Source organism: Pseudoliparis swirei, chromosome 9 (assembly GCF_029220125.1).
Source record: "Pseudoliparis swirei isolate HS2019 ecotype Mariana Trench chromosome 9, NWPU_hadal_v1, whole genome shotgun sequence".
Taxonomy (NCBI): Eukaryota; Metazoa; Chordata; class Actinopteri; order Perciformes; family Liparidae; genus Pseudoliparis; species Pseudoliparis swirei.
In genome coordinates, this window is record NC_079396.1 from 12,059,534 (window position 1) to 12,069,665 (window position 10,132).

General features: G+C 44.7%; 1 protein-coding gene across 1 annotated transcript; it reads right to left on the reverse strand.

Moving 5' to 3' along the window:
- Positions 1-4,689: 4,689 nt before the first annotated feature.
- On the reverse strand, positions 4,690-9,661 carry LOC130199610 (carbonic anhydrase 6-like). The gene is made up of 10 exons (XM_056423278.1): positions 9,579-9,661; positions 8,931-9,110; positions 8,201-8,349; positions 7,973-8,068; positions 6,470-6,536; positions 6,237-6,394; positions 5,901-6,027; positions 5,692-5,775; positions 5,584-5,616; positions 4,690-5,484 (listed from the first exon to the last, which is right to left on the reverse strand). Exons 2-10 carry the CDS (start codon positions 9,001-9,003, stop codon positions 4,850-4,852), a joined length of 1,422 nt encoding a protein of 473 aa, XP_056279253.1. The 5' UTR covers positions 9,004-9,110; positions 9,579-9,661; the 3' UTR covers positions 4,690-4,849.
- Positions 9,662-10,132: the final 471 nt, after the last annotated feature.

A 10,132-nucleotide genomic window follows, 5' to 3' on the forward strand; every position in this document is an offset into this window, starting at 1 on the left:
GATGGGCTGCAGGTGTGACCACTTCCATGTGCCCGTTGGCTGCAGCTCCTGCACTGGGAAGTACTCTCCCTGGATCACCTCCCCCAACCTGAGTTTAGGTTTCCGCCCCCGCTGCTTGGCTTTACCCCTTGGTTTGCCACACTGTAAAGAATACAAAGATGAGTGATGAGCATGTTATTTTTAGTAATGAGCCTTCTTTTTGCCAGCAGACATTATGACTTGTCATAATAGGAAAAACACACGTTACTCCTATAAGTATTGCTCAATTGTATTCAGGTTTCCCAGTAAGTCGTGACAGTGTGACAGTGACCCAGTATGCATTACATTACATTACATGTCATTTAGCAGACGCTTTTATCCAAAGCGACTTACAATAAGTGCATTCAACCAAGAGTACAAACTCAGAACAACAAGAATCCTGAAAGTAAAATTTCTTCAAGAAAGTCAAACTACAAAAGTACCATAAGTCTAAGTACCAGGCCATTTAAGTGCCACTGAATTGCTAATCTGTGTTCTAATCCAGATATAGTCAGAAAAGATGTGTTTTTAGTTTCCGGCGGAAGATTGGAGACTTTCTGCTGTCCTGATGTCAGTGGGGAGCTCATTCCACCACTGAGGAGCCAGGACAGCAAGCAGTCTTGATTTGGAGTGATTAGCTCGAAGTGCAGGAGTCACAAGTCGATTGGTTGATGCCAGGCGGAGCGAACGTGCCGGGGTGTACGGTTTGACCATATCCCGGATGTCGACGGGGCCCGATCCATTCGAAGCATGGTACGCAAGAACCAATGTTTTGAAGCGGATGCGGGCAGCCACCGGTAACCAGTGGAGGGAGCGGAGGAGCGGAGTGGTGTGGGTGAATTTCGGGAGGCTGAAGACCAGTCGAGCTGCTGCATTCTGGATGAGCTGCAGAGGTCGGATGGCCTTAGCGGGTAGACCAGCCAGGAGGGAGTTGCAGTAGTCAAGGCGTGAAATGACCAGAGCCTGGACCAGAACCTGTGCCACCTTCTGAGTAAGAAGAGGACGTATTCTCCTGATGTTGTGCAGCATGTACCTAGAGGAACGTGTTGTCGCAGTAATGTTGGCCGTCAGGGAGAGTTGACTGTCGAGTGTCACCCCTACCAGGAAAACTAGCACAATACCAGGACCCTGAAACTCAAGCAGCTAAATGGAATTCAGCCATCTTTGATATTGTATCCACCCGTTTACTGTCAAAATGTCTTCTGTTAAAAAAAACAATGCTTGAATAAAAAAGTGACAGTGCTCTAAAACCTGCATACATTTTCTGACATTAACCCTTAAAACTCTTCCGTCTCATGGCTCTTTCTACTGGCTATCAAATAATATTATTTAACTTTATTGATATATCACCTTTAAAAACAGAGTGAACAACATACTTTGACTGACAAGACAGCAAAGACAGCAAAGGCAAGGCAATCAAACAGGAAGCTCAACAGTGAGGCCTAACTAGGGTTGGGTACCGAAAAGCGATGCCAATATGGCACCGGTTCCTATACGACTGGTGCCAACTGGACCGAAATGCAACGCCTGAGCCGATTGAAATTGACCAAACCGATGATGACAAGAGCAGTCTTAACTCAGATTAGTGCCGTAATGTTGATTGCTAGTCTTGCATTCCTAAAAGTAGGCCAACAAATAATAAATCAGCCATATTAAAACAGACCCATGTGACCTTTATTAGAAAGTGAGAACGAGATAGTTAGACAAAAGGATTAACGCTCTCTTGGTTATTTTAGCTTAGCACAAAGACTAGACACAGGGGGAAACAGTTATCTTGTCTCTGGCCAAATGTAAAAAATGTCACAGTAATATTTATCTTTGCTGAATGTACCTCCTGCCTGTAACCTGTGGCTATTTCTAATCCTAATCCTAATGCCGGCATCAGCACTGTCCCTCTGCTAATCTGTTGATCAATATTATAAAGCTGTACCAGGATGAGATGAAGCATAACAGAGTTGCTGATCTGTAGCATGTAGCTGTAAGTCCATTCAAAGCATTTCCCCATAACCAGAAGCACATGCCCTTTCTGATGTCAGGCAGCCTGGGAGGAGGGAAAGAAGCCAGAGTGAGAGCTGCTTTGCTGCATATTCTTTAGAATGTGGCTGTATATGAGCTCCTTCATCTCCGCCCTCTGGCTCCAACAAATCCTCTATTGGGAGTCTACACCGGCCATTCTTATTCTAATACCCAAGTGTGGTGTTCTTTCAGGAGAAGTAGCGTCCCTGTTTATTAGGAACACACGAAGGAATTTGTTTGAGTTACTTAAACCAAAAAAGAACATTCAAACAAAAGTGGCGTGCAAATCCCACTTCCTTTCCCTTTGGATGCTGTTTATGTCCCACCAACTGTTCCTGACTAACATATTTACAATGTTTCATCTTGAGGACACACTGATCACATTCCCTCTCTCTTTCTCCCCTCAGAGAGGTCTGGGCTCATACAGCTTTACAATTTTTTCCTTCATCTGTTTGGTCACGCTGATCTACATCTGGCTGGTGGTATGAGATCTTAAATATATTGAAACTTGATGTGTGCACTACATGCAGCCTCAGAGAGGTGTGAATGGGTGTGTGGCAGTGAGCTGTGTTTTGGCTCGGCTGCAGAGTGGGTGTGGTTCAGGGAACGCTGTCGGGACCAGGTCTAATTGGCTGCAGCTAGTGGGGGATTGTTAATCACTCCTCCGGTAGCCCGCCACAGTTACGTGGACGTACGCAAGGCGATGATGGATTGGCTGGATCTGACCCCAGAGGATCTCTACGCTCAGCTATTGACCAAGTGATACGAATTGATAGTCAGCTGGTGCGCCCTGGCGTAGCGCAGTCATATCCGCACTTTACATTGATTAGGGACCGACTGTACTGAGCTGTGACGCTCAGACAGTACAAGAAAACATCCAGGTGCTGGTGCTCACTATAACCTGATGGCTGGGATACGATAAAACCCTGGACCGGATAATGACCCGATTATATTGGTTGGGCGGACGTGCGCCATTGGCGTGCGTCCTAGCCGGAGTCTCAATTGGCAAACCACCCGGCCATTCCAAGGGCGCCTTTGCGTCCTCTGCCATTAATGGAGGTTCCATTCGAGCGAATTGCTATGGACCTCATCGGGCCATTTCACTGGAGTGCAGGCAGATATCGCTTTGAGTTTGTCCTCGTGGATTACCCAACACGATATCCGGAGGTGGTGCCATTGCGCAACATTTCTGCAAAGAGTGTCGCCAGGCGCTGTTTCAGATTATCTCCCGAGATTCTGATTTACCAGGGTACCCAGTTCATGTCAAGAACACAGAGAACTTTACGGGTCACTGGGCATCAAGTCTATTCGGACCAGTGTGTACCACCCACAGACCGACGTTCTGGTGGAGCGTCTGAATAAGACTTTGAAGTCCATGATCCGTAAATGGATTAATGATGATGAATGCAATTGGGATAAATGGCTTAAATCTCTGTCTGCAGTACGGGAGGTTCCCCAGGCCTCCATGGGATTTTCTCCCTTTGAACTGTTGTTCGGCAGGACTCCGCGGGGGGTGAGCACCAGTAAAAACGAGATCCAACACGCCCTAGACCTGCGAGCAAAGCTACACATACTGGGTCAGCTGTCATGTGAGAATTTGCTCCAGGCCCAGGAGCGTCAACAACGGCTGTACAAGAGAAGAGCCAGGCTAAGACAATTCACACTGGGAGAAAAGGTACTTGTATTGCTTCCTTATTCCAGCTCTAAACTCCTTGCCAAGTGAGAAGGGCCCTTTGTGGTCACACGGCGAGTGGGGGATGTCGACTATGAGGTGGTGCGTTCTGACCTCATAAAAGCATGGAGGGAGGCGGAGTCTGTTTCTCCGGTGTCCTCGGTATCTTGATCCACCAATCCGGCCTCGCTCCTTTGTGAAGACCGTCTCTCCGGGCGGGACCCAGAGAACAGACATTGCCCAGTTGCAAGAACAGTTTGCTTATGTGTTCTCTCACCTTCCAGGACATACATAAACCTCATAGAGCACCAGATTGAGACTCCTCCGGGCGTGACGGTGTGGTCACGACCCTACAGGTTACCCGAACACAAAAGAAAAGTGGTTCAGAGGGAATTGTCTGCAATGCTGAAGATGGGGGTAATAGAAGAGTCCCACAGTGCCTGGTGTAGCCCCATTAATCTTGTGGTCCAGAAGGATGTGTCTATACGGTTCTGCGTGGACTATCGCAGGGTGAATGATGTGTCATGTTTCGATGCTTACCCAATTCCCTGACAAACTCCTGGACCGACTGGATTTAACCAAGGGCTACTGGCAGATACCTCTGTCGCCAGAGTCCAAGGAAAAAACGGCCTTCTCCACTCTGTTTGGGTTATACCAGAGGTAGCCAACACGGTGCCCACGGGCAAACCGCAAGGTGCAGGGAACGGTGGCTGGACCAGGTCTAATTGGCCTTAGCTGGTGGTTGATTGTTAATCAGCCCAGCTGTGGCCAATCTGTGTGTGTGTGCTTCTGTCCCCATAAAGGCGCAGTAGGGGCTGAGGAGCGGGAGAGTGGGGAGCAGAGACACAGTCTGCTTGGAATAAAGTATATCACCGAATACATCCTTTGTGCATGCTCATCCTTTGGTGCTTGGGGAAAGAAACCTACCTGTGACAGCCACAAACGTGTTACAGGATCATTGTGGTAATAAACAAACACAGAAGTCACTTGTAAGACTTTATTGAACTGTAAATATATGAGTACAATACATGGCAAGACTTTTTTATCCTCCATCAAAGACATTCTAAATATCCCACCATCAGCAGTGACATTTTGTATAATGCATCCTTTTAGAGCGCATGCAAACAGAAGCAGCCGATCCATTCAGAGGCATCTGTACTGGCTGTCGAGCTGCACCCCTCCAAACAGACTGAGTTTGGTTGTTCCCCAGCTGAACACATTTCCCATCATGGTGCTGTTTCTCTCACACGACATCTGGTCCCGGATATCTGCTGTGGACAGTACATAGTCCCACACGTTGACATCAGTCATCTTCCCCACAAAGGTGTCTGCGTTGGAGATGCCCAGTAGCCCATCCTGGTCTTTGCCCACAATGAACACACCGTCGGGGCTGACTGTGTAACCTCTTTTCAGATATCGCTGCTCCCCCACCATGCCGTTGATCCACAGGTCTGTGCCGCCGGTGTTGGACGACCAGGTGATGCAGAAGTTGTTCCATTCGTGGAACTTGAAGTTGTGCGGCAGATTGATAAACTCATTGCCAATCCAGAGGCCGACTTCTTTGGTATACTTGTCCACAGCGATGGAGATCATCAGCTCGTGGTCGTTGCCGTTACTGGCGTAAGAGATGACGGTGTGGACCCCCTTGAGCTGAGGCAGGACATGCATGCAGACAGTGAAGGAGTCAAGCTTCATGGGATGGCTGAGTTGGGCCAAGGCATAACTTCCAGAGTTTTTCTCCTGGAAGTCGAGCACCAGAGGGAACAGAGCGCGAGGTTCTGATAAAAACATAAAACAAAAATAGAATCAGACGTCCACCATTAATCATCCACAGTCAGAAATCAGAGTTGGATCTCAAATGAAACTGAGGGACTCACCATATCTGGTAGGCTTTGAGTTACAAAGTCCACCTTAAGAGCATAGATTGAAAGAGAGTAAGTACTTTCATTTACATCTCGTCATTTGTATCAGTTTGTACGACTCACCTGAATGCATATGCTTTCCAAGAGACGTTATCAGACCCTCGATCTTCAGGAGCCTGGATTCAATCTTATCTTGACGACAAAACGCTAAAAAGTAAGAGGTGGATGAAAAAGGAGGAGGATCAGACACAGGCTTTATTGCCCTAGTAAATTGTGGGGAGTACATGATATCACCCTATTGTGTAATCACTCTGCAGCAACATGCTACATACTTCCTTTTCCGAGGCGCGGCAAGAAAGAAGACTCCACCACACGGCTGTTGAGAGGCTGAGCCATGCGGTAGTCATTCCACAGGGTCTTGTTGTTCATGTCCATCAGTGTACTCTCCAGTTTCCTGATCTGAACACATCAGATAAGAAGAGTATAAACTCTGACATCGCTTTATGTTAAAAAAATAAGCACATTTCCTTTAAATAGCGAAAGTTCACTTCCATAAAAGGCAAAATAGTTGAATAAGTTATCTTTTTTTGTCAGCTGTAGTAATGCGAACACAGACTTTTGTTCAAAATGTTGACATTTTGAGAGAAAGGGCTTCCTGTCTGCTGCACCTGGTTATGTGAGAGAGTGATGGGAGTATCAAACACAGTCCAGAGGATGCTCTCGTAGCAGGGCGGCGTGGTGAGGGAGCCCTGGTATCTGAAGAAATGGTTGATGTTCTCGGGGAGCATAGAGCGCACATCAATGCTCGAGATGTTCATGGACTGACCTGTCAGGATCACATTAAAATCACATTTGACCTCAAGCTTCAGAGGTCGGTTGATTCACGTGTGCAGTAACTCGCCTGCATATTTGATTTTGTCCAGATTGGAGATGAAATCACTGTAGTAGGTGTTCTCAAAATGCCCGTCCTGAAAGTAAACCAAAGATGAAGCTTAAATGTTCAGTTCAAAAAGAAAGCACAAGTGTGTGTGCAAGTATGTGTAAAGGCATAGTAACGAGGTGTGATTGTTCTGGCTCATTATAACTTGAGCCTTTTTGTTTTCGTTGGGTTCGCCATTGTACCTATATGTATATACAGTACGTGTGTGTATATATATATATATATATATATATATATACAGTATATATTGTATAAGTAATGAGTAAGATCTGGGAATCCAGCAACATCACACAAGTCAGAAAGTGCCCTTAAAGGTCCATCTCATTGTCTGACCGCTGGTGCTTTGTTGCCCCATTGGACTTCATTTGAGTGACGTTCCCAGATGTAAACAGTAAAATTGGAAGTGTCTATTTAACACTTAAAGAGTACATTTGACCACTGAGCCAGTGAACGTATGGTCCCTCATCTTTAGAGTGTTAAAGTAATAATGAGCACAGTGTTAACATTTCAGAGTTAACACAACTCTGGTAAGAGTTATTATTCTATACTTCTCAGTGTAATGTTATCACTATGTTCAGTGTTACTTTACATTACATTTAGCTGACCATTTTATTCAAAGTGACTTACAATCATTTTACAGAGTTATTCTAAAATGTTGCTTCTGCTGAAATATCAACATTCGATATGAAAAAGGAATTTAGAGAAAATTACTGCACTCTTTCCAGAATTAAAACGCTCGTGAGGAAACTGAATTTGAAAGCAGAAGGAGGGGGCGGAGCTTTCCAGAATAACAGTGAAGGTTGTCATCACTGGGGGTTTTACGCGAGTTTACGAGTCAATTCACTTTAACTGCTTTTTTAACACTAGGGAATTAACTCTGAATATTTACACCAAAACTGGGGACTATTTACTCCTGCTACTGTTGTAATAACTCTGAAAGAGTTAATCTACTTTGACACAGAATTTTTAACACTGGGGAATTTACTGTGTAATTAACTGGAAACCCTTTCAAACTTCCACATCAGTGACTGGGTTTGCCAGCGGTGGTGTTGCTGCAGAGATGACTGAGACCCAGAGCATTCTTCTGCAAACAAGCTTATGAAAACATGTTGAAACTCATTCAATACATCGACATGTAAATTAACACTGAAGAGAGCCTTTAACCCAGTAGGATGACTGACACAAAGTATCATACACTTCAAAGGGAAAAATACTTTTTTACAACAAATACTTTTTATTGTAAGCTTCCTATAGCTGAACTGAAGATAATGCACCAGAAGTAGTGGTGGCGTCCTGTATATCTATCTATCAACAAACACTTTACAGATTACATTAAAATCTTCATCCTCACAGACTATAACTCTAATATATATATATATATATATATGTGTGTGTGAAAGCCTTTGTGGTCCGACAAAGCAGATATTAGAGGAAAGGGAACAAAAGTATTTGTGGCGTACGTACATCATAGAAAAAGGCGAGTACTGCCAGCCCGTCGGCCTTATCTCTGGCTTCAGTAAAGCTCTTGTACTTGTCAGAATTGTAGTGGACAACATGGAGCTGAAAGACAAGATGGAAAATACTTCAGGTGCCAAAATATGACCAATGAGCTGCTTTGCAAATGAGAAAAACTCTACCAGTGTTATAACTTTAAATTAAAAACAGGCAAATAAATGAGGTAACTTTTCCAACCTCTGCCATGTAACGGGTGCCGTCAAGGGTGTGCTCTGCTCCACTGGCCTCCATGTCCGAGCCGCCCCAGTGCAGGTGCATCTGGACAGCGGTGTATTTTCCTGGCAGGCCCTTAATGATCGCCATAGTGGGAGGCAGGTTAATTTGAACTGATGGAGACATAAAGATATTCAGATTATGTCATAAAAAAAAATCAAAAACACAAAGGAGGCAGTTTACACATCACAAATACTGTTCTTAACTGAATGTTTCCCAGGAGGCAGTTTACACATCACAAATACTGTTCTTAACTGAATGTTTCCCATTTTTAAATGAATATCCTTCAAACCATTGTTTGTTTGAGTTCTGTAATACACCACAGTGAATGCGTCTCTTACAGTAAACATAAGGTCTGCAACAATGTACGTCAAACTCGTATAATTTTGTAGTAAAAGTTCATTCTGTGAAGTAATTAAAATCAACAACATGCATTAATATTAGAGCTCTGAATGAGAAAACGTATGCGGACTTCGATTTACTTTAATGAATTGCACAATTTGAGAAATATTTGCTAATGTGCTCATTCAGTTTGACACCATAAAGAAAAAAGAAAGAAACTTCAAACATTTTAATTTCTTGACATTAAAAAGTGTGGGCATGCACATAACGTTTGGTTTATAGTTCACAAACCTTTGGTTAATATTAGTTCTAGTTAATATTGAGTTTGAGTCATGGATGCATTTTCTCTTACCGGTGTGCCCGTTATTTGCCATGAGAAAATTCCCTTTTTGAGCATCATATCCGTCGAGCTCCAGCTGCAGCATGTCTGGGTTGTACTTCACGCTGCGCCGCTGGATGTCTATTGGAGACTGCTTCTCTCCGCCACATTCAGGGTACTTGGTTGGCCAGTGAACCTGGTCCAAAGCTCCCTCTGTGGGAGAAAATCAAGCCCCAGAAACTATTATGACATCATTATTAGGGTGAGCGCTGTCAAACTACATGTGCCCTTGTTCGTGAGTGTGGAACCTGTTCCCAAGTCTCGTTGGTTTCTCAAGCATACCAGGACTTGTTCAACTGGATATATTGAGTATTCACTCTGTAGTTATTTAGTAGCTATTGCTGCGCTGTAACCAGCCTTGATCCACTGACAGCGGCTATAAGGGATTTGGCCAATTCAGTGCGCTTCACAACCAGCGGCCAAATGTCTCGAGTGAATGTTGAAGAGAAGAAACAACTTGGCAGCTTCTTATACCAGAATAAATAGTCAGGACAGCTTGTCCCGCACCTTCACACGCACCACTTTACATCTCATAAAACTCTCTTACGTTTGGTGTTTAGTTGCAACAAATGAAATTATACAAAATAAAAATACAACATTTGGATATTCAAAAAAGCCCACCTGTGTATGTCCAGTGTATTCCATCATGAGGAATCCCAGCACTGTGAGCAGAGACCAAAACAGCGGAGACCAACACACAGAAGAAGTTCATCGCTGCGCTTCTGATCCTTCACAAGGGACTCTAACACATCCAGAGGTGTTCTCTGTATTTAAACTGCGAGTGGAGGGAGGTGTTGGAATCTCCTCTGAGAACGCCCATGCAGAGATCAGCCAAAAAGTGACAGGAAAGGATTGGCTCATCTTCCGTCAGTGTTTTGGCTCGGCTGCAGAGTGGGTGGAGCGGGGGTGTGATTCAGGAAACACTGTCTTATTGGCCCCAGCTGGTGGCTGATTGTTAATCAGCCCGGCTGAAGCCAATCAGTGTGTGTGCCTTTGTCCCCATAAAGGAGCAGTAGGGACTGAGGAGAGAGAGAGGCCCAGTCTGCTGGAATAAAATATTTTACTAAATACAACCTCTGTGAATGCTCATCCTTTGGTGCTTGGGGGGAGATACCTGTGACAGCCACGAACCTGTTACAATCACTAATCAAGGCTTTGTAGGTTAGGAGAAGAAT